The 25,318-nt window shown below is 40.7% G+C and overlaps 1 protein-coding gene across 1 annotated transcript in view; it reads left to right on the forward strand.

The window, feature by feature from the left end:
* The first annotated feature begins 311 nt into the window (after nucleotides 1-311).
* The window catches only part of sez6b (seizure related 6 homolog b), a 108,837-nt gene continuing 83,830 nt past the window's right edge, over nucleotides 312-25,318 (forward strand). Inside the window, exons 1-3 of the mRNA XM_041046420.1 lie at nucleotides 312-398; nucleotides 14,236-14,823; nucleotides 20,985-21,118. Coding sequence (XP_040902354.1) covers nucleotides 359-398; nucleotides 14,236-14,823; nucleotides 20,985-21,118 — 762 coding nt within the window. The 5' untranslated portion in view covers nucleotides 312-358. The remainder of the gene's footprint in view (nucleotides 399-14,235; nucleotides 14,824-20,984; nucleotides 21,119-25,318) is intronic.

Here is a 25,318-nt window from a genome sequence, read left to right on the forward strand (position 1 = left end):
GTCGGTGTAAGGAGAACTGGCCTATATAGAGCAAGGTTAGCTAAGTTACTGCAGCATCGCAGCACTTGTTGATTTCGTTTTATGCTAAAAGCATGATTGTGCTGTCTTTAGATTAAAAATAACATTAAAATTCATAAGTGTTAAAAAGTGTAAAAATGTAAAAGATATATTTTTCTTTGGTTCATGAAAATTGTGTCAAAGTGAGTGTTCGGTTCCCTTCTTGGGTTTTGAAAACGGCGACAGAGTGAGCGCTCTTCTTGTCATATTGTAACTGGCATCTTTGCCGCTCCGCTCAGGTACGTTACCTGAGTGAACGAGTTGAGGCAGTAACGTAGAGTCGCGTCCTTAAACTTGGTGGATGTGTTTCCACACGCTTCAGCCTGTGGCCACTACAGTCTGTGAGTATTGTATGTGTGTAGTTTTAAGCGGTGTGTTTAGCGTGTTGTGTTTCTAGCATTTTATGTTAGCGGCTAACTTGCGTATTGTTTAGTTTAGCTTGCTTGCTAGCTCCATTTTACTTTGCAAAATGTTTACTGTTGTTTACGTTTTTGTGCGGATACTGATTTGTGTTGTTTTTTCTGTTGTATTTCAGTTTTTTACAAATTAAATGACAGTGTGTGTCTGTGACCAAGTGAAACATGAAAAGTCGCCTGTTGCCTGATGTTATCTGGCTGTCTAGCCCCGCAAGGGTAGGCATGGTGAGGGCAGCACATTGATAAAACATCCAGTACCTGTCAAACTCTCAGCCTCCACCAGGCTGGATGGGAAGTGTCTGTGCAAGTCCATCTTCAGGTCTCTCACAGATGCTCTGTAGAGTTTAAGTCTGGGTGTTGACTGGGCTACTCATGCCACTGATGCGTTGTCTTGGCTGTATGCTCCAGGTCATTGTTGCACTGAAAGTTTCGGGTCTCAGGTCGTGTGCTCTCTGGACCTCTCTGTATTTAGGTGCAGTCATCCTTCCTTCAACTCTGACCAATCTCACTGTCCCTGCTGCTGAGAGGCCCCTACAGAGCAAGATGCCTTCCTTCACCTTGATTCCCCATAAGGATGGTGTCAGCCTGGCAATGAACAGGGCCTGGTGTTTGTCAAACATAGTGTTTGGAGTTTTGCCCAAAGGGATAGATTTTTGTCTCATCAGACCTGAGAATGTTTTTCCTCATGTTCTCAGAATCCTTTAATAATGGCAAACTCCAAGCAGGCTGTTTTATTCAAAGTGTCAATTCTATTCAAGGTGTGATAGATGAAGCGCTGCTGAGATGGTCGTCCGTCTGTCAGGTTCTCCCATCTCAGCAGAGGACCTCTGAAGCTCTGTTAGAGTGACTTCTGGGTTCTGTGCTCCTGAACACTCAAAGCTTTAGAAATGGTTTTATGCCCCTCTCCTGATCTATGCCAAGACATGATTTTATTGCAGATGTCTGCACAGAGTTCCTTGGACTTTATGGCTTAGTTTTTGTTTTGTGTTACCTTTCTAAACTATGTCCAATCAATTCAATTCCACCAAATACTGCACTGTCAAGGATAAATAAAGCGAACAGGATACACCTGACCGCAGTTGGGAGCTACAGCAAAGGGTATATGTATGTATGTATGTGTGTATATATATATATATATATGTATATGTATATATATACACACACATAACGGCCTTCATACATTGTAAATATATGCCTTTTGTACATCCATTTTATACAAGGCAGCAGCATTCTGCAGAATTCTACATATAATCATCTGGGTGTATAATTTCAGTAATGCACAGAAAAATGTCATTTTCTGAATGGAGTTTTGTATGTTGAATGCCAATGCTTTCTGCTCGTAAACATGGGGTTACTTGTGTTTATAGACACTCAGATATATGGCTCTGCAGAGTGTTAAACAAACCTGCAGTTTGTGTTTAAACAGATGAAGGTTTTGTGAAGACGGTAACAATAGAAATCCTCCCTGCTTGTTATCTCTGCACACAGACACTGGCAATGGCCACTTCCATTTAACTTCACCGTTAACAGTGTACACCTGTGTGCTCACTACAACATCCAGTTATCAATCTGTGGCCAGTTAGCATTCCGTCATTTCCATAGGTCTGAATGAATTTATGCTAGGTCAGACATATCCAGCATAGAGAGCGCTGCTTTGTGATATCTCAGCAAGTACTTTCCCTCTAAATCACAATTCCTGGCATTGCTAAAGTGCAAGGCTGCCAAACAATTTCCATTTGCCGTTGTTTGATAGGTGGATCCAGGCTTCTCTCTAGGGCTGTTTTTGTTTTTTTGGGGGGTTTTTTTTACATTAATTTGTTTGCCATCCATGGCTGGGAAAGTGACAGCCGCCAGAACCTGAGCTGAGTCTGAATCCTCACTGATTATTGCTACACTTAGAGCAAGAACAGGGTCCCTGTCTCTCAGCGTTTTTGGCACAAGCAGCGAGCAAAATCAAATGCAATAAAAGCATGTCTGGATTAGAGCTTGTTAAGCGAGAGAAGAACCTTTAATTGCTCAGGCTTTGTATAGCTTCACAAAGAGCTGGCATTGCTAATCTGTAGCTCAAGGGTGAATGTTTGTGACGAAACAAACAAAGATGTGAAGTGTGGTGAAGGGGAGAGAAAGGCATTTCAGGACGTAGGATTTGAACAGTGTGAGTTGGTGACAAAGATACACACAGTTTCAATTAGCTGCTGGCAGATGCTTTATTTTTTTTTTTCATCATGACATGAGTCTGCAGTCTAGATGACACATCAGTGAAGACTGTCTTTTCTGTGGGGAAACTACAGATTATGGCTCTTTGCAAGGTTTTCATTGTGGGGTTTTCATAGATGTGTCTGTCCTACCAATCAGTTATGATAACACTGCGCTCACCAAAGTCATACCTGGGATCTGGGAACATGGTGACGTCACTATAATAAAGTCAGACAAGCAAAAAGCACAAACTCCAATGTTAGTCAAACTAATTTCACAACGAAATGAACACTAAAATTGTTACCCACACTTTCCCTTTCAAACATTCCGTCGCAGGTTACAGACCCACCTCCTCCTTCAGCTTCAACTCTGTCGCCTAGAATTTACATTTCTGTACAAGCTAAACTGCAACAGCAAATACGTTTGGTAGGAAATGTAATCGCTGGCTGGATTATGTTCAGAGGTAGCGTTTTTTTTTTTTTCGATGAACAAAGTGTTGCATGCAGTGACAGAGTCTGTAGGTGGTTGAGGTGGATGGTGGCAGTACAAAGTGTGCAGCTGTCGCAGCAGGGACCAGTAATCGCATCCAGAGCCCTGGCTGTGGTTAGGTTTAGGTAACAGAAATCTGTATGATTTTCTGCTGCCACATGATTGGCTGAATTTCATGAATATGTTGGTGTAAAGTTCTCAGTGAGTGTATATCTCTTATTGTAGAGAACTGGGCTTCAACCCGCTATGGTATATTTCTTATTAATCACCTTTTTTTATTGGCATTTTCTCTCTGCCTTTCACACATGGAAAACTGCTGAACTTGGGAAAATTGTCTTGACTTCAGGTCAAAGTAGGACTGTACAATTATGGGGAGGCTACTAACTTTCACCCCGACTGTAGACTTACACCAGAACTTTCCCCATTACCCCCCTTCCCACTCAGTATTGTCATAAATTATGGAAGATGAATGCTTAAAATGCTTAAAGAAAAACAAAGTAAAAAGGGATGCACAGTAAATGAATCATGAATGCATTTACTGTGCTATTATTAAATGAACACAATTTTTTAAAAGGGCAATTACTTATTTTTTTTTTTTCGCTTTAACAACTGAACATTTTAGCATGAAAAATGTCTCCATCTCCTAAAACAAAAAGCTCCCTCTTACCTCCCCATGAAAACTACAGGCAGTGCTGTGTTTTTAATATCGGCTGCTCCGTCCTGCTCTTTGCTGGCCAACACAGAATTTTCTGAGTTGTGATTTGATTTTAACATGTCACCAAAAATTCATCTCACAATAAAAAACAATTCAATTAGTCATTAAACAAAAAAAAAAATTGTGTTTCAAGTCTAGTATGTGGGCTGGTATATGGCTGTACTCTCTTTTGTCCGCATATCACTGACGAGTTTCTGGGAAAACAACTTACTGTTTCTTATTTGTGGGGAATCAATAAATACTTTAAAGCTTAAAAATGAAATTTGTAGCAGTGGAATATTTACAGTTTGATGAGAAATATCAGCCATGAACCCATCCTTGGCACAGAACAAACTACTAGAAGTGGTCACAGAAAATAGGCTCTTTGTTTCTATCATCATAATTGTACTTCCTTGTTTCTCTGCACATTTGCTCACTGCAAAGTTGATAATATGTTTCTGTTTATTACTACTGCCATTAATGTCATCTTCCACTATAAAGCTCTAAGTATGGCTTCAAGCTCTGCCACATGCGTGCATATACAGTCTACAGGCTTTACAGTATAGAGGTATACATTAGGGTTATATTGACTGAATGCCTGCAGCAGATATTCACATGTGCCACCGCTCCTCTCATCTGCTGCTGGAAAAACAGGCCATGCAGTCTCTTGGCACAGAGCATCACATGTCTTCTCTCGGAGCCACAGATCAATGCATCTACACTGATACGGGCTGGAGCTGCCTATTGATCCACTCTGCCTCGTCCTTGTCCTCGGTCGTTGTGGCAGTGAGAGAGTGACCTTTTCCAGAGGTGTCAGAGTGGAAAGGAGACTTTTTCTTTTTTTAAATCAGCTTCCATGAGAATAAGGCTCGTGGGCATTGATACTCCGCCTTACAGCACCGGCTGGGAGAAGGAATAGTAGCTGTGGCTCTGTAGTAGCAGTAGCAGTATACAGCAGCGGCACTAATAGCTTTAGTACTGGTATCAGTTTTTGTAGTTTTAACAGTATGTGGAGGTGCTACCACTACCAATGTTAGCAGTCATAGTATTGAGTATTGTGATCCTTTAAGTACACACACAGTATACACACACTGAATAAGTGCTCTTTATAAAGCTGTAAAATTAAAATGTGAGATAAGATAAAACTTTACTGATCTCAAACAGAATCTTTGTGCCAAAGGTGAAATGAATACTTACAGTAGATAGTAAGAGACTGTATTGGATATACTGTGTATTCTATATACACGTATGGTTGAATCCAAATGCATGGATAAAGGAAAGGGGTGCTATAAATCATAAACAATGGGACAAAACAACAACAGAGGGCTAAATTATATGATAAGGTTACTGCATAGGGAGGTGTATCAGAGATCCTATTTCACAAACAAGCATAGAAACAGAGTCCGAAAGTAAAAAAACAAAAAAAATAAAATATGAATAGACCCATTCATAGTTACATTACTATATAACTGATTTCATTTGAAAAGAAAAAACAAAACAAAAACATCTGTTTGATTTTTGAAGCATAAAATATGCAAAACCACATATTCTACCATCCAGTCTAATTTGATGTTTTTAAGGATTTTACTTTTTAAACAAGAACAAACATCATGCTGTGTACAACCAACAGAATGCATTTTTCATTTCATTTCTTTGCTGCAGATGTCTGTGTTTGGATTAAAAAAGATTCGGCTGTTTCCACCACAGCAAAGTTTGTCATGGTTGGTTTTGACTCCTGTAATGTTTCTCGTGCCACGGGGAAGCTGAGAGATTGCATGAATGAGTGTCCCTAGCTGTGGGTGTTAGGAGCAGGATCAATACGATGAGGGAAATTTTAAAGTGGGTAACATTTTGCTACAGGCAACACTGGATTAAGAGTCTGGCTTGTACTCAGAAAGAGTGAAATCGTGGCTTTGCAATCAATTCTGCCTCATATAAAAATCCAAAACATGCTGCAAATATGCTGTATTTATACATGAAGAGGGCTTTCTTTCTCTGTCCTGATCTTCAAATCAAATTCTAATCTTACTTACTGTAAGACTATAAGAAGTGATTGAAGGCTCCTGAAAATGGCAGTCGAGCTGAGACATATTCTGTTCACATATTTAATCATGTTTTAGTAAGAATCTTCCCCGTCTTCTTATCTGTTTTAATTTGCTGTTGATGCTGAATGTTGTTAATACAAACTCAATGCTTTCTTCATCTTCAGGTCCAGATTGCTGTCACTTATTCCTGTTCTCACAGTAATTAGGCTTTGTAAATAATAGTGAATGCTTTGTGGACTTTCTTTGCCCTTTGTTTTGGCTACAAAGAGACTACTGCCCTACTCTCTGACCGGTGAATGTTTGTACCTGAGAGGAGGACTGCATGCAAGATGCAAGGCAGAAAAAAACAAAACCTCTAACCGCTCTTCAGTTTTACAGTCTGTATTTTTGTAGAAAGAATAAAGAAATAAGCATCATGCAAGGTAAAGGGCAGTGTGTGTAGTAAAGAAGCAATATATATAGAATATACAATATAATAGAAATTAAATTAAGTCCCAATTAATAAAAAAGAAATACAATTTTAATAGATTTTAGTTATTAACAGCACTTCAATGAAGATAGCATTTCAGTTTTTTTTATGTTATTATTGTTTTTTTTATGTATTACCTTTAATTTGGTAATTTTTAAATTTGGTTTGTCATTATGTCTGAAGTATGTCATTTGGTCTTTAGTAGTAGTATGGTAGAGGTGGCTTGGTGGTCTAGAGGTTAGCGCTGTCACTGGCCAGGATGTTCTCCCTGGTGCTGTGGGGGTTTCCTCTGGCTTCCTTCCACAGTCCAGAGACATGCAGGCTAGTTTAACTGGCAGCTCTGAATTGGACGTAGGTGTGAATGTGAACCCGTATGGTTGTCTGCCTCTGTGTGTCAACCCTTTGATTGTCCAGAAACCTGTCCATGGTGTACGCCACTTCTCACCCAATGCCAGCTGGCATTGGGCAACCCTCAAGTATAAGCGGTACAGCTAATGGATAGTTAGCATTAGGGTGTTGTTAATTCAGTGATTTCCAAAGAAATTTCTTGAAAGAACTGTCCAGTTAAACATGATAAAATATGAAACATCCAAATTTAGACTTTGTCTTTGATGTTAAGGAGACAGAGACAGAGGGACGGGCCTTCAATCAGAGATACTGTTTTCATTCACTGATGAATGGCTGTGGGGTCCACTTTGGTGCACAGATGGACAGAACCAGGACAGAACCCCCTCCTCTGGAGGATTTTAATGTGAAACATATGCAGGAAGTGTTGGGTAAAATTTACAGTGGCTTAATATGTATCGGAAAAAAAAGTAGAAGTAGACACAGTTTAAATTATTAATGAATGAAAAATAGTATTTCTGTAAGAGAGCAGCAACTCAGGAGCAGGAGAGTATGACATGACTCTGATGGAAGCAGCGCTGTGGAAATGCACATTATTCTCTTCTATCCTATATAGTGCAGAGTAGCTGCTTTTATTGGGACAAACTAGATCTAGGCATTATTTGCCAGTCCACATTATCTTTAGAAGCAGAAAACTGCACACACACACACTTGACCCTCTCACCACTGTAGTTACAGTGAGTCAGAGACACACAGCCGTTGCCTGCTGATATCCTTTCAGTCCTCTCATTCTGTATACACATTAAGTGGTCAGCTAATCTAGCTGGAGATGTCGAAATCAAAGAAATCCTATTAAAAGGCACAGAAGGCCTCCCTTTCATGTCTGTTTTTAGTTCATTTGCAGCAAGACAACTGCTCGATCCGGAAGCTCCTCACTATGCACGCACTGAATAAGTGCTCTATTCTTTCATTCAGGGGACAAATAAAAATGAATATTCCAGGGGGAGAAAATCACCCAATGCACTGAGGTTGGTTGCTAAAATATTGATGTGCATGTAAGGAGGACATCCAGACTCACTTTCTCTCCTCGCAGCACAAAAACACCTTCACGTATAGTTGATATGCATGCTTATTAAGGCTGAAAGGTGTTTGATATCCCACAGTTTTCAGCTGAATGACTGTGGATCCATAGAGAGACTTGAAATATAATCCAGTGATCAGGTTTAGGATTCAGATGGTGGATCCATTCTTCCTGGCCTTTCGGGCTCTTACTGTAAAGTCCTCTGAACTCTAATGATTGGGATTTGTATTGGACTCATGGTTTATTTGAGGGGAGGCTTAAATTCTGCTGTGGCTCTTTGACAGCCCAGGGGAAAACATCAAAGTGTCCCTTAAGGTGCTTTGCCCTTTTTCACATTCGTCCTCTTGCTGCATCAATGAGACCGGTAAACTGTTTCTGAAGTGATGGAAAAGCAAAAGAAAGGAACGACACAAAGTGTATCCTTTGTAGAAATGAACATTTAACATGGGGTTAGGCTTGATGTGCTGCTTTCATATAAATTACTGAACTGATAAATATTTTTGGCCGACAGGCAGGCCTCTGGCATTTTAGCTGCTCAGTGACTAGAAGGATTATTTTAATCATTTTAATGCAGAGGCCTTAAGACCCTCTTGTTTCCATGTTGACTGATTGTAATGTATATATATATCAGTTTATGACTTCACTGTACAGAGAGAGAGCAGAGAGCACGGCTCTGTCATACAATACCAGAGGTTACCAGTTGTATTGTATGTTGTGATGACAAATGTAATCATTGTCTGGATTATGTGCAGGAACAAGTTTCTGAGTGAATGAAGCAAATCTCTTTACCTCACCAGAGATAAAAGGACGGGTTTAAGGTGGACGGCAGATGCATGAAGCACAGGACTGTGGCACCAGAGGCTGGGGCTCACATCCACACTCCTGTCTGTGCTCAGGTTTAGGCAACAAGAGCACTTTGGTTACAGTTCAAGTTATAGCACCTGACTGGTGCCGGGCCCAACATCCCCAGTCCTCCATACCCAGTCCCCCATCCCCAGTCCTCCATCCCCAGTCCCCCATCCCCAGTCCCATATCCCTACCCCTACCTATGAAGGGGGAGGGGAGGAGCTTTGTCAGTTGGTATAATTGCAAGGGGTCTGTGGGAATTTCAGTTTTTTCCTATTATGAGAAAGAAAAGAAAAATGATTAAACCCATTTCAATGATAGGATTTCAAACACTGTAATTATTTTTTCCCCATAATGATCATTATATGAAACAAAAACAACCCTCAGTGTGCACTGGATGCTGGACAGCCTCTAGTCGTGTATGTTTATTTAAAAAATCTGCTGCTGATTTTGTTTGTCATATCATTCTACAGATACTGATTAATTTATTTTAATTGAGGAGTTTAATGCATATTTAAAGTTCTACTTGTTTTAAATCAGTCATCAATGTTATGATAACTTTTCAATCATGAATTTTACCATTAAAATGACGTGTCCACTGTGGGCACAATGTTAGATGCATGTCTGCACAGTGTTGTGTTTGCAGGGTTGGCATTGCCTGTAGTGGTGTTGGTGGAGTCTTTTCATGGGGCCCAAAATCTGTGGCAGGAGCCCGTGGTTCACACAGTCAGTTTCTTAATTAAAAACAGAGTGACGTTGAGTCTGGATCTTTGTTTAGGTTTCATACCACATCTCACAGGTAGATTTTCACACTGGTCTGAGCGCATGTGGGTGACTTTGTTTATTCTAAGTGGCATGTGACATGGATAGATACTGCAGCAGGTAAATTTCTGGATTCCTGGATCCATATTTCATCCGAAGATAATTTGAGATTGATATTTGGTTAATTGTCAGTCGTTTATTTTGGTTTTGAAAATAATTAAGCTGTGAATCCTGGATTAGTTTATTTTAATGCAATGTGAGTGGAGAGACCATGATGAACGCTCCCATGACTGGCTGAGGCAGGACCACAGTTTACAGAAGCTGTTTACCATGGCAGCTCAACAGCAGGTAGCGCAATGCTGAAGATCTAACATCATACAAGTTAACATCTAATGATCTAATGAAAGAAAAGCTAAAGATTAAACAATAAGCCTAAAATGTCAATGGAAAGTGAGGCATAATTTCAGTCATTTAAGAAATTGAGTGAATAAATACAAGTGATGCAATGGTCTGATTTAACATGTTAAATACAAGAAGATAATAAAAGATAAAGTCTTTTTTTTTTTTAAAGCTACTTAACTATTATGAAAATTCAATTCATGCCAAATGTTTAAGAAAATAGTAGAATTTTTGTGTGTGCTTTCTGATCTGGTGCCTCCATCAGCAGGACAGCATACTTTGCCAGTGCCCTATGAAATCCACACAAATCACCTTTGCACAAAGATTCATTTCTGTTTGTGGTTTCCTTCTCACTGCAGGCTTGCTTGGCTCTATCTTGCCGTCATGCTACTTTCACCATCAGCATCACGTAAATCAATTCTTTGTATCAGCAATGATGGAGCACATGCATCAGGCTCTTGGTTGTTGCATGTTGGCATGATTTATATTGTCAATTTTTTTTTTTTTGGTCTCTTCACTGTAGTATGTGGGATGTCAAAGTATTACAATAGCACTGTGTGTGTGTGTGTGTGTGTGTGTGTGTGTGTGTGTGTGTGTGTGTGTGTGTGTGTGTGTGTGTGTGTGTGTGTGTGTGTGTGCGCGCGCACACATCCATCCACAACTCCAGAACAATATGCAATAGAACGTTTAGAAGGGTTCAGGTGTAAGATGATCTGATTAGATATATGGAAGACCTTGATGCATCAGTGTGCACATTAATGAGGATGAAATGAAACACAAGAAGGAGACAAGGACAACGTCTTTATGCTCTACTGTACAGTACAGTTTATAGAAATAGCAGCTGTGCTGTGTGAAGTCAGTCATAATAACATGATATGTTGGTAACGCTTCCTCTCATAGAACAGTACAGGTCCCAGAAAAGGAACCTCAATCAATCTCTTGTGAGATACAAGAAAATTTAACATTTTACACGAGAAGAGTCAATTCATGTCATTGTTTTAGCTCAGTATGAATTACTGTGCATTTTGAAAAGGGTGAATTGTTTAAGCTGCCTGTTCTGCTTTTAACACTCAGCTCAATGAATGTGAAGGTGACAGAGCAGAGGAGTGACATTCAGCACGAGTCCAACCTTTGGATTGAAACCTAGGATTTTGTCCTTCATAGTCAGCATGTTTACTTACTTACTTACTTAACTTAATCTTATTTTATCTTTATTCTATTCTATGTTGTATATTCATACATGTTGCACTGGAGAAGGAGATGCTTTCCATCTCGTTGTACATGTAAAAGATGTCCAATGACAATAAAAGGCATTCTATTCTATTCATTTACCTCTAGACTATCAGGTCCAGTGTGGAACTGAATGTCTTTTGTTTTCACAACCTGAAAATGAAACACAGTACAAACTGCTTTTACCCTTGACGTACAAATGTACAAATATACCGAAGGCTTGTGTTAACAGCTTGTGTTAACAGGTTGCATGGTATTTATTTTAATACAGTATGTGGGTGTAGCAGAATATGTTACCATTTATTATATATGTTATTTGTGTGTTAATGCATTATGTAAATTCAGAATCCAGCATTTTTGGAGTCTGACAAATACTAGAGAGTAAAATCAGGATCTCTTAGCCTCAGTTTCATTAATTATAACCTTTCTGTTTTTACCACCCCTTTGACATGCTCGCAAAAAGACCATTTTACTGTGCCAAGAATCTGATCTTTTTTTAAAAAATGTAAATATTAAGGTGGCAACTAACATTTATTTTCAATCAGTGATTAATCTGAAGTCTGTTTTTTGATTAATCATTAGTCTATACAAGTCAAAAAACTGTTCTCAGAGCCCAAGGTGACATTTTAAAATGTCTTGTTTTATCCGAGCCGCAGTTCAAAGCCACAGGGGAAAAAAAATCCACAAATCCTCCACAAATTTGAGTCAAATTTGAATCAAATATCACATTACCTCTTCCACCTCTTAGCAGCAGGGTAAAGGCAGACCTCCAGTCAGTCATTTTAAGATTCTGTTTCATTCATTATTTTTCTTGTAGATTTACCTGCCAATGTGCCTGATTCTGTGCAAAGAGCCGTGTGTGTCTGAGAAGCGATGTGCTGGGTGGGAAGTGGTACAGCTACAATAAACCCTGATTGTTTGAAGCAGATAGCTATTAGCCGGCAGAGAGTGGGAGCTATTATGGTGGAAATGAAGCATTGTTAAAGAAACATAAGACTTCCCTCAGCGGATGATAGCCTCCTGAAGGGGTCTCAGATTAGATCTCACAGGTGCACTTGGGAGGGGAGCGCTGATCATTACGCTGGGAGAATTATAGCGGCTCATCAAATCTCCTCAGGAATGAATATTAAGTCTTATTACGAGGAGGATGGGGAGGGAAGAAGCCACCGATGTGAGCAATTTACGAGAATTGTTTGGATTGTGCTGTTTGGCGTTTTACAAGAGCTTTTCAGTATGCCAACTGACACACAGTGGAGAAACAGCACTAATTCACTGCTCCCCATAAAGAAGTAATGACAGGAAATATGGCTAAAATTCAGCTCTGAACGATGGAAAGCCTCTGCTTTACGGAGTGTGAGCGAATGTCCTGTCTCCGTCCAGAAGCATGAGACGGGTTCTCTCAGCTCCATGTCAGACTCAAGTACAGTGAAGCAGAACAGTGACCAGGGCGAGATGAAGAGTGGGACTGAATTTCAGATTTATTCTGTGGCTATGAAGTTATACTTTCTGCTGTCAAAATCACTGCAGCTCTATCAAATAAAACTTAGCTTTCAGGACTGATAAATCATTGACAGTATGTGAGAACTGCCGTGCTTAATATTTGAAATTAGATGGTCTCCTCTTCAGAGTAGAGGAACAACGCTGTTGCAGAACACACACACACACACATATATATATAGGAACACACAGTTTACTGTGGGGTATAATTGAAATAAACAGCAAAAGCTTCCAGTGTTGGAAAACCCACTAGGCACAGTGAGAAGCATCTCGGGGACCTTGACCAAGTTAAAATTTTATTTTTAATACCTTTATTGATTCAGTTATCATACTCACATGGTTGATATTCCTTAATGACTTTGTGTTTAATCAAATTACCACAGACTTCATGACGCACAGAGAACCAGAGACCAGGTACTTTTCTAGTAAAGGAGCAATGTGTGTCTTTTCATGCATGTGTGCTCTGCGGCTGAGAGCTTCGTAAAGGCAGTGAATGAGCTGTGCACAGATATTATGGGTGAAAAGAGTAGATGGCCACTTAATAGGTGAGAAGCTGGTGTTCGCCTGAAACAAACTAGTTTGTATGATGTGTTCTTCAACCAGGTCTGTAAACAGAAGCGTTTGAAGCTGTTCTGAACAGCCGCACTCAAATTCAGCGCAGAGAGCCAGCCGCCTTACACATGAGATGAAACGTACAAATAGGGATAATGTCTCCTCAAAGGTATTCATGGTGTGAGGAGTGAATAAAAAGAGCTAGAGAAAGAAGAACGCTGCTCCGTTTCACACCTGCACACACCTGGCTGATCTCAGCACACGTCCTCACACCTTAAACTGATGCTTCAGCCATGGTCTGTGAAGGGTATTCCATTGATTTATTGATTTTGTTTGATAATTAAAAAATACAGTAGAACTCTAGACTGCCTGCAATATGTATACCTATTAGAAATCATCAGTAATAAAAACACAGTAAAGCCTGATGCATTGTTTCTGCTGTGGCCCTTCATCATGCAGGGAGCAAACTCATTGGCCGTGTTTCCTGCTTTAGGGGAAAAAAAAAACAAACAAACAAACAAACAGCCCTTGACAGAAAAATTCAAAAGCCTCATTTGTTCCATCATCAGAAGGAATTGAAATTGAAATTCCTGTAACACACAACATGGATGGAAAGAAACAGAAAAAAATCCATCATCTGATATTTAGAATGTTTATTTTGACATTAAAATGTAAAATAATTGATAAAAAAAAGTATAAAATTGTGATGAAACAGTTGTGAAGGCCATTTTTTCTAATAAAGAGTAAACATTTGAATTATGGCCCCTAAATCAAAAAGAAAAGAAATATATAAATGGAAATCCTGTTTTGACTGTTAAGCAAAAAGGTGGCAAGTCACCGTGTTAAGTCTGTATGTCATTCTAGCGGAATAAGGCAGCTTTGGTACTGGATGTTTTTTGGCTTGATGGTCCCTTGGCCTTTGTTATGCAGCCTGGTTGCTCGCTCTATCGCCATTCTCCATCATTAACCAATTGAAAATGGGTTTGGCAGAGAGTTAAATGGCTCTTGATGGAGAGGTTTGGAGCCAGAGAGAGAGCGTTCAGGCAGGAAAGTGGAGCCAGAAATCTCTGCACCTGCATGGCCAAGTGATTATTGAGTCTGTGGTACGAATCAACATTCTTCCAACCACATCTATTATTCTCTTTCATTCTCCGCAGCCAACGCCTCTGAGGATGCTCTATCTATCACCCCAGGGGGCCCTTCGGAGAACAGGGCCAGCTTGTACTCCACCACCCAGGACACAGAAAGGAGGCTCCCCGTGGTTACCACCGCCCCACCTTTCAATGTTCCAAACCACCACTCTCTCTACAGAAACCCTCCCCAACACCGGGCGCCACTCGGCCCTCACGGTCAGCCAAACTACTTCGAAGACAGCGGAGGATCCAGCTCGCACCCCAGCGCTCAGCCCACCTTCTTCACCTCACCCTCCGGGACTCCCCTGGATAATACGGATAAAGGGGTGTCAGATGAGAAGGCTGAAGGCTCTAACATGCTAACAGCCCCTGTCACGCACGCACTGGCCGCCACTTCTCACTCCAACACCCCCGTTCCTGCCACCAGAGCAGCTTTAAAAGATCCAGAGCATGATCCCATCATCCCCTCTGCTGTTGCTACAAGGGAGACAGATGCAGTGAGGCCAGATCAGCCTGGACTGAAGCGGAACGTGAGGCCAGGCAGTGATGAAGAGGAGACAACCACCACCACCATCACCACCACCACCATCATCACCACCATGCAGAGTCCAGGTGAGTACTCACTCTTATTATGTTTTATTTCTCTGACCACACCTGTCCACCTGCTCACTAATACAATTATCCAATGAGACTGTTCCTAATAAAGTGCTGATGGATTACATACCACATTACATTGGAAATTAATTCTTGATGATTTTAATGTGGAAATAATATGAGAGAAGACATTCTGTATTTAACTAACTGCTGTTGTGTGCATGCAGATGTGAGTGTGTGTCTGTGGGTGCGTGTGTGTGTGGGTTGAGCAGAGAGCCAGTTGTGATGTGCTGTGACTGGAGTCAGTGAAAACTGTTATTAAATCAGTGTGAAATATGGGAAATAAAGGTGGCTTCTACTGGAGTGATTCATTCTAATATAAAGCAGGTCTTCATTAATTAGTTATATTAGTTGTCTTAGTTTTCTGAATGTAGAGGTATATAAAATATAAAATCCTTAAAAAGGATCCTTACATCCTAAACATTAGACTGTATGTGAACAATTTCTGTTTCACATTCTAAATTAATATCATCAATATATAATTAATATGTGCCAGCTCAACATTTCCTCCATCTTTTACCTCTTGTTTGCTGTGGACATGTACATTATGCTAAATTTGCCACACATGTCACTAACAGCCAGCATGACAGATGCCTGGAAAGCTAAAAGTTCTTTTTCCCAGAGTCCCACGAGACTGCAAAATAAACAACCCCATAGGTTGTGTGTGCAAGCAGTGTGCTACAACTCATAGCTGTGTTGTATTGTTAGGTGACCTCTAGCAGCTGTAGTAATTATGAAGGGAGAAACGGAGGAAGTCAGGTGATATTGTATAATGAGCAACAAAGTCTGCGTAGGAGGGAGGTCAGGACTTTGACACAGGAAATTTCTTATTTGAAACCTGATAATTATTATTTGCTCTTCTAATTATTTTAACCATGGCTATTCCACAACCTCAACTGAGTTTTTATTATTATAACCATGATGACAAAGGTCGAGTGCACCTGCTGCTGTGGGGGTTATATTTCTGAAGTTCCTCTGTGTCGTAACAGTGGGTACAAACAAATGACCTACATGTTGATCCCACAAACCTATTTTTCAGTCTCATTTCCTTTATTTAAAAAAAATGTAAAAAGACACTTAATGTACTACTTTGGCTTGTGTATCCTTTGTCATTTCAGGCTGTATTTTGATTTGTTTGGTTGGTTTGAAAACATGGGCGGCAGCAGGAGTCAAACTGTGAATTTTTTTTATTTTGATACAGGCAGTCTCTGGGCTCCAGAAATCAAGAAAACAATGTCCGTTTGTCTTTTCTAAGATCCAAAACTAAATTGAAATACAGTATAATTCAATTTAATCTTTTATTTGAAACTAATGTAACCCAATAACATTTCATCTTCTAAATATTTATCATTCGGAATCCTTCAAAACTGAGATTTATCCAAACATCTTTTTTACTCACACCCACCACAGCAGTCTTCTCTCTCTTATGAGACTTAATCAAAGAATGTTTTCCTCCTTTGAGTGTCCCCATGCTGTCTTCACACCCTCAACTAATATCTTCTCCATTTCTATCTCTCACCATCGCACAGCCATGGAGATGAAATAAATTGCAACAGCATCACTGCATCGCTAACCTTTAATCCGAAGGTCCAAACAGGGGCCACGGCAGAGCACGCTGAAAATTGTTGGTTATGAAGAGAGTGGATGGGAGGAGTGAATATCATTGTGGGGTTTTCTTGCTGGTGTTTGCAGGAGGATCGAGATGGGAGCACTGTGATTAATCAGCTCATCTGTGTGCAGGGTGACTGCAGGTCAAAGCACAGACAGGCAGTGCTGCCTGTACCTCAGTGGGTTAACGCTGGCGTTGCACTCCTGTTTCTCTCCATCATCTCTGCTCTGCTCCCCTCGCTGTCAAAATCCCTTCACAATCCTGGTGTCACCATATCTGACCAGTGATCTTTCTTGCTCATGTTCTGGAGTCAATCAGTTACTGGATGATGTTCTTTAAATATCATTTCAATTCTGTCTTTCAGCCCTACCATTGTACAGTTGTGCAATAAGCTATAGCTACAGTCTTTCAAGGTATAGCCAGCAGTGCCTCTTGGGGGATTGAGGGTAGCCAGCCTGTAAAGCACTGACGTTTGTACAACACTAAGTGAATTCATCACTATTCATGGCACTGCAGTTACTACAGAAAGTGAATGCATCACTGTTCAAGAACCTGTGGCACTTTACAGACATTTCAGTACATACTACAGTGAGTGAGAGTGACTCAGGTGCATTTCATTTCCATTCATACAGCGAAATGTTCTGCTCTGATTCTGAATCCTTTCATTCCGCTGCTGGTCAGAGCTGTTATTTTCAGTTCATTTCAAAACTAGACAAATAAGCACAGCACACAAGGCTAACGGGTCAGCAGCCTACGAGAGGGTTATTAGATTCGATTATGATTGATTCTTTAGCTTTGCTGTCTTTTAGTTTGTTTTCATCCAAGAAGTCACACACTGTGAATCACAGTTAAACTGACAACGGTGCTCAGTCGCTAGTGAAGAGCTCCGGTGCTTCACTCGGACAGTAACTATGGTGAATCAGTCGGTCATCTCAGCACTGAAGTCTCTTCATAAAGATTTAGAGTAAACTTCACAAAGTCCAGCTACGTCTCTTCTAGGTTACGTAACTTGGTCACAGGTTACGTAACTTGGTCTTGTGTACAGAGTCTTCAGCTCCATCTCAGATTCCCGTTCTATCTCTCCTCCTTTTGCACTCTCGGAAATGTAGCCTATTGTCCTAGCATGACATGTCCGGGATCAGTTTTGGCAGCGCAGTCACATTTTCACATCACGTGTTGGAAACACTGGCCTTCTTCTGCCTCTGTCAGGCGGCCACTTCATCCCATATTAACTGAGGTTTCTTATCTTATTGCAACGATGTAGAAATGTATTTGTAATGAGCTTGGTGGCATTTGGTTTTAGATCAAGATATATCTCTTTTTTTAAAAATATTTGACAGTTTGGCCTGAGAAGCACTCAGGCCACTCCCTCAGGTTAGGTGCTGCTCTGCTGTGAATTTCCACATACATCCCCTTTGCTCAAATTTCTCTCAGGTCTGATGACCCATGGGATCAGTCATGCATATGGCTGCTGGTGGTTATTCTTCACATTAGCTTAATTTCTTTAACCCATGTCATTCCCCTCTTGTAATGCTGGTGCTATCATCTCCTCCCGTCTCCTTGGCCTCTTTGCCCTTCATTGCACACTGACACACTGTCTTTGTCCTCTGGCCTTCAATGGCCCCTCTAGCCGTCGTCTTAAGTTAACATCTATTCTCTCTACTGGCCTCTAGCCTTCATCAGAGTCGAACATCCAATCCTGTCCTCTGGCCTTCAACAGCCCCCTAGCTCTCATTGTAGGCTGACGTCTATCTCTCTCCTCTGACATCTTCCTCCCATGGCCACTGATGGCCTCTAGCCTTCATCCCAGGTTCAGTTCCACCCCTTTCTGCCCCTTTTGCATCATACATCCTATTTGGGTGAAATGGCTCCTTAATTTTCACTCTGATTACTGTTTAATTTTTTGTGTGTGTTATGTTTCATGATATGCTGTTTCTGTCTCCTCTCAGAGCTTAATAAGCCTTGCCACAGTAAGAATGCTTTTATTTATTTTGGATCACGTCCTGAGTATAATTACCAAAACTCGCTCTGTTGCTTACCTTAAATTTAGTTATTCACCTCCATCTGATCTGTCCTTTTTGAAATGAAGCACTGGTGAAAGTTCAATACGAAGGATCTCTTCCAAAGGTTTCCATCAACCATTTGTTAACTCCGCTCCAACATCACCAGCATCCAGACTCCAGGGCATCCTGTTCTATCTTCCTAAGAGCCTGTGCTTAATAAAGACGCTTCACATTGATGGAGTCTAATCACCCAAACTCCCTCTGTCGCTTACCTCAATAAATTTTGTTTATTCACTTCCTTTGGATCTCTCCTCATTGGACTGTAACACACACCCCTGCACAGGATGAATGACATCACTGTACTGCAGTAATAATGCTGGAGTGGACACCTCCCGAGGCGAAGTGCCGAGGGGACGCAGAGACAATGTTCTTCTTCATAAAGAAGCACTTCAGCAAAAGTTTCCTTTTCAGCTCAGAGAGAGGGAGGGATGAAGGTGATGGAAGAGAAAAGCCCTAAGGCCACCAGGAAATATTCTGTCCTCAGCTGTCCCATCACAGGACTGAGCTGCTTAAAAAGGCAGCCAGAGATCCAGAAAAGCTTCAAACAAAGTCAGATAGAGTGTCTGCCTGTGTTTATAGTGATGTCTGTACTTGTACAGTATGTGTAATAGTGTTACACAGATGTATACTGGTTTTCTCTCTGCTGTGTCAAGCTGTCCATCAAAAAAGCTACAGATGAGCCCTTCCTCTGCAAAGCACAAGTAAACAGAGGCTGCACAGCAGCATCTCAGCGGGAGACTCTTGAGGGAAAACTACGTGGCTGTAGTGGTAAAATAAAGGGTAGACTCTGGTTTACCTCAGCCTCTCTGTCACAGGCCCACAAGGGTCGTGATGATGGAAAGATGGACCCTCCAGTCCCTGTCTCAAAAACCAATAAAACAGAAAAACAAGACAGAGAGATATGGAATTCATTTGTTTAAATGAATGAACAGTTAGACAGTGACAGAAAATCAGCATCTTTGTCTTTCTCTAGTGATCAGAACTGAGACTATCTGACCATTTTGCAGCTGTGTCTCCAACCCTTACTGATGTCAGCAACCCTCAAACAGCACATAAAGACAAATTTGTTTTATAGTGTTAGTCCCCTTATTAGAACATCTGTCTGTTTTAATACTGCCTTATGAAATCAGTAAGTTTAACCTTAACAGTTTTTCTTCTTCCTACATGTGTCTCAGTTTGAATCCGTTTCTGTCTCTTTTCCTCCGTCTTTTTGTTTAAAACCTGGATAATTTGCACTTTCTTTTTCTCTGCTGTGTGTTTCTGTCTCCACTGTTGCATCCTGAGTTTCTTCCTCTCCTCTGTCTCCTCTCTCCTCATTCCTTCAGTCACTGTCTGAAAATATAAGAAATCTCATCTTTCAAACATCAGACAGTACATAAACTGCATTACTACTCAAACTCACATGGTGTTAATTATGGTAGTTGTGGATTGAGAATATAATATAAGCTTCTATAGTATTTACATTTTACAGTTTGTCTGCTAGCTTCAGCACAACATAAACGTACCCTTATATAATAATAACCATAACATTTAATTGGAAGGAAGAGGAAGAAACTTCATGAAGAGCAACACAAGAGGGATTTATCTCCCAAGACAGAGAGACATCAGAACACAGAAATAAACAACAGAATGATAATTAATGTCATTATCTTCTTACAGTATAAGTAATGTTAGCCAAGTAGGCAGGCTGCTGAAAAGTAATTCAGAGATGCCTCTCGACTGGCTCTGTCACTCATGGGACCTTTGCACATCGCAGAAGTGTTGAGAGAGTATCCATCATCACTTCACTTGACCTGAGACGTTCCCTGTCTGCTGATGAGGCTGTCAGCTCTAACTTCCTAATTTGCATGTTGAGATCTGATCTCAGTGTGGGCAGACTTGAGATAATCACACTTAGTAATACCAGGCATAAATGCAAATGCCTTGTATTTGCTATAAATAACATACTGACATTTTTGCTGTTGTTTGAACCTTACTGCAAGGGATTAAAAGTTGGTCTTCAAGATGGTATTACACAACGGGTCCATGAATCACAATCAGGCTCTCACTCTGGAACAGAATTAGGCTCAGCTAAGCCTTTATACCTAAACATTCGTCAGTGCTTTCCAGAACGACCCATAATGAGCATTAGAACAACTAAAATTAGATGGTTAAGTTTTGGGGAAGATCATGGTCATGGGTTAGAGAAACTAAATGATTTTGGTGTTTTTTGTTGTCCTGTTGTCTCAGTGATGTTTCAGGAAACTTTCATTGTTGCCATGAATAAAATTATGAGAGAAAAGGCTTGAGTCCACGAGTGCCACCTTTGCTTTCACGTATTAGTATGTTAGTGTAAAATGTTAATGTAAAACTGCCATTGAATATGGACTATGAGTTGAGGACTGTGTGTGTCTGTCTTCACTGCTTCCATCAGAATCATTTCCATGCTGCTGTGTTTGTCCCTGCAGTTCCCTGCCAGCTGAACCTGACCGGGCCAGAAGGATACATAGAGGCTCCACCACAGTCCAGCTCTGCCTTTCACTCCACTGTGGACTGCAGCTACTTCATCACTGTGTATATGGGCTATGGAGTGGAGGTCCAGGTAAGAACCAAACTAACATCCACCTATCATCGATGCATCCAGTATTTTGTGCTCCTGATAGTCTCCAGAAATCCCGATGCCATGGAAAATTCACAGGGATTATTCTTATACTGTTACACATTTTCATTACTATACTGAATGGAAAACTGGGTGAAACACACAACATGCAAAGTAATGAATAGGGAAATATCAAGATCAATAAAAGATGTACTGAACAATAACCCCCTATCAAGACACAAAAACAGAAACAGACTGGGTGAAGACAATGTGGAAAGACAGATGGAGGAAATCCAGGCATCACATACAATCTTTGACAGTCATCCATGATTCATGGAATCATAGTTGCATACATAACTCTTTTTTAGTTTCGTGTTATTTACGAGATTGAGGGATTTGTGCATGTGTCAGGCAGTAGGGGGACAGTAGAACATAAAGCCAGGACAGAAAGCTGGCTACAAAAAGGATTTGCAACCGTTGATATCTTGGTGAGTTGCTAACTACAGACTTGCCCTTCTCTGAATTATTGTTTAAATCTTTTTGTATTTTTTCAGTTCATGAAATAAAATGTAACACTGCATTAACATTTGAAGAAAGGCTAAAGTGTTTCCACACAGCGAGTGCTTGTCTCCGCCGCCTCCATCCGTTTTCAGTTTAGACAATGGCCACGGGCAGCTGCTGCTCTCGTGAACGCGCATGGTTCTGTGCCTTCGGAGTTCATGATGGTTCAACTTTTGCAACTTGCCACTGCGGCTCCTTGTGTGACCATGGCAACCACAGAAACTGTAGACAGGGAAACAATACAGAGGCTGATTTTACAGATACTGAGTTATCTGAATGACGCACATGTTAACCTGCAGAAAAATGGTATCGGAGAAAAATCAGCTTCAAAAATCTAATTAGTCTGTCTGAGACACTAAGCTACATTTATGATGCTAGCTAAAAACTCAATACAATATACAATATACAACCCAATGAGCTTAGCTGAGTGACGAGAATATACTTTGTCCATTTGTGTCCAAACCAAATCACTGACCCCGTTTAAACTGTTAAAAGACTGAGCTTGGTGTTGGCCTCTTTTTTTTTAGATGGATGGCTTCAATTAGCATTTTGATTTTTCATCAACGAGAGTTCTCCAGCCGTCTCTGGGCCAGCACTGCAGAGATATACTGTACAGTTTACATAGCAGCTGCTCTGACAGGAGAGCAGTTCACTGCTCACTTTTAAACTACGGCTCCATTATGTGTCCTCTCCCTTCTGCTATACGTCTGGAATTTCAAAGTGGAGTTCACCAGAAATACTTTAGAGATAAAGCTGAAACTTGAAAAATGCTTTTATAGTCCCAGCAATTCAGAAATTCTGATGTGGATTTTGGATTATGGTAGTGGTCTTGATGTTCAGCAGAGCCGGTATAGATCATTGTTTATCCTTTAAAGGAGCTAAACTGATAGCATCCTTACAATATCACGAAAAGCAAGAATGGAAGTTTTCATTTTTTAACCATTAACCAAATATCTGTGGTTAATGGTTGCTTGATCAATCAAGCCATCTGCACAGGCCATGTAACGGCTTGTGCTTCACTTGCACTATATGCCCATAAACACTACGCTTTCTGTTTAGACACATCGTGAGAACCTGCCAATGGAAATGTGTTTGTAAAGTTTCTCAGTGAGAAGTAGCTCGCACCACTTTTGTAACTTCTACCTGAATCTGTGTGGTTTTGGTTCTCTCCTGTGTTCCTGTTTGTACTTTTAGATATCAGGCTGATTTGACAGTTTACTGTACACACTAAAAACTTTCCACTGGCAAACCGTGGGCGTTATAGGAAATCCACTGTGTATGTCATCAAGTTACCGGAGTTTCATTAGAGGTACAGGTAAACTACTTTGCCATGCAGCTCCCCCCAGCCAGCGCTGCTCGACTGATCGCAGTTGTTCATACACTGGCTCGGCACAACGAGCCTCCCCAAGTTCTCCTCTACGATGGAAAAACCTTATAAGTGTGGGACTTAAGTGGTTCAGAGCAGTGGTGTGGCATGATAAAAATATGTGTGGAAGCCAAGCGAGACTGTTGGGTCCTCTCAAGAATATGTTGACACATCCTGGTATTGTTTTACCGTCAGTTAACCTCTTCAGATTTTAAGTTACAGGAAACTGGTATAGAAAAGCCAGTTTTTTTTTTAACATCTTGACATAGAGAAACAGGGACAGGACAGAGATCATACAGATACAATTTATATATCTTAAGAACATACAGAGAATTACTAAGCTACATTCCCAGATGCAAACAAAGTACAAAGTACAACATTCGTTTACTCTTGACCGGTTACATTTACAGATAAGTGTACTGTACATCAGTTACATGATTTACACACACACACATACACACCTATCATCAGCCGTGGACACTTGGCATACAGAAAGTGCTGAAATGAAGTGTTATGTATCTTGTTACTTATTATACTTATTAAGGTATTTTTTTTGTATTAAAGATCAAAAACTGAAATCTCTCATTTACAAAAGTATTCAGACCTTTTGCTGTGACACTTCAAATTGTGGTCAGGTGTATCCTCTCTGCAATAAACTTGATTTAAATCATCCATCAAGAAAAGGGGGCGGAACCATTTCTAAAGCTTTGAGGGTTCCCTGAAGCACAGGGACCTCCATAATTAATTAACTGGACCAGTCTGGACTCTCCATCCAAACTGAGTAGCTTCAGTTGAACCCCTTTCAAACACTGCCCATCACCTGGCTAATACCATTCCTACACTGATGCATGATGGTGGCAGCATCATGTTATAGGGGGGCTGCTCAGTGGATGGGACAGGCAGACTGATGGATGGATGAATGTAGCTAGATACAGGGAGATCTTTGAAGAAAACCTGATCTGGAGTGCACATGACTGTCACAGCTCATTCATGCATTCATTCATTCTCTACCTGCCTTTGCCATATTACTAACTCTCCATTTCATTGCAGTAACCGCTGCTTTCCTGCCTTTCAGCCTCCTGACTCCTCTCCTCCCACCTTCTCACCTGTTATCCTAATCAGCTGTTTATACTCATTTCCACTCATTCCCTGCCAAATTATCTCACTGTGTTTTCCATGCTGTATCTTTCCAGCCTTTCTTGCCTGTTTTCCTGTGTCTGACTACCTGCCTGTTTTTGGATTTTGCCTTTTTCTTGCTCCTTTTACCTTTTGACTGCTTGATCTGCCTGATATCAATCACTGCCTACAGCCTGACTTCACCTACTGTTCGCCCTTGCCTGCGCCTGCCTGACGAGCCTTAATAAAGGTGAACTGTTTTGAACTTTTACCAGTCCCCCTGAGTCACGCTATTGAGTCCTCCTAAACCTGAGCTGTGACACATGATCTGAGACCAGGGCGACGGTTCACCTTTCAGCATTCAGCTGGCAGAGACTTACCCAAGAAAACTCAAAGCTGTAATTGCTGCCAAAGGGGCTTCAACTTAGTACTGAATGAAATGTATGAAAGCTTTTGTAAATGAGAGATTTAAATTTTTATAATAAATTAAGAAAAAAAAAATTCTGAACATGTTTTCACTTTGTCATTATGGGCTATTGAGCATAGATTGATGGCAAAAATGGCGGTTTTATTCATTAAAAAAGAAGTCTACATACAAAAAGTGCAAAAAGTGAAGGGGTCTCAATACTCTTTGAAGCCACTTTACCAAGGAACGACACATATTAGCATACAGCTGCTATGGAAGTAGATGTCCAATGTCACCTCCACAAATGTGTTTGGCCTGTAGACAATGGCAGGTGCTCCAAATGATTACAGCCACTCTATCCACTCTAGGGCATTCAATGTCATATTGAAGCGTCTGACCTTTTTGGGGAGGCTTATGTGATGATTTAAGTAGTGCCCTTGTCTGCACCTGAAAACCCCCTCATTCACATGATTAACTCCAAGAGCTTTGCTTCCTGCTGCTCATAAAATATACAATGGCCATTACGCCGCTGAACCTCCAGCTGCCTGGCCTAATATATTTAGGATAAAAAATGAATATGTGGTTGCAAATCATCGCCAATGATGTCTCCCAGCTGCTTCCTGTCACTGATGTGGTGAGGAAAGGAACGGAAAAGAAAGGAAGGGAAATAACAGTGTCAGAGAACCAGGAAGCAAAAGGAAGGGGAGAAGAAAATGAGAAGACATGATGAGCACAAGAGTGTACAGGTTTATTT

The sequence above is a fragment of the Toxotes jaculatrix genome, chromosome 9 (assembly GCF_017976425.1).
Source record: "Toxotes jaculatrix isolate fToxJac2 chromosome 9, fToxJac2.pri, whole genome shotgun sequence".
Classification (NCBI taxonomy): Eukaryota; Metazoa; Chordata; class Actinopteri; family Toxotidae; genus Toxotes; species Toxotes jaculatrix.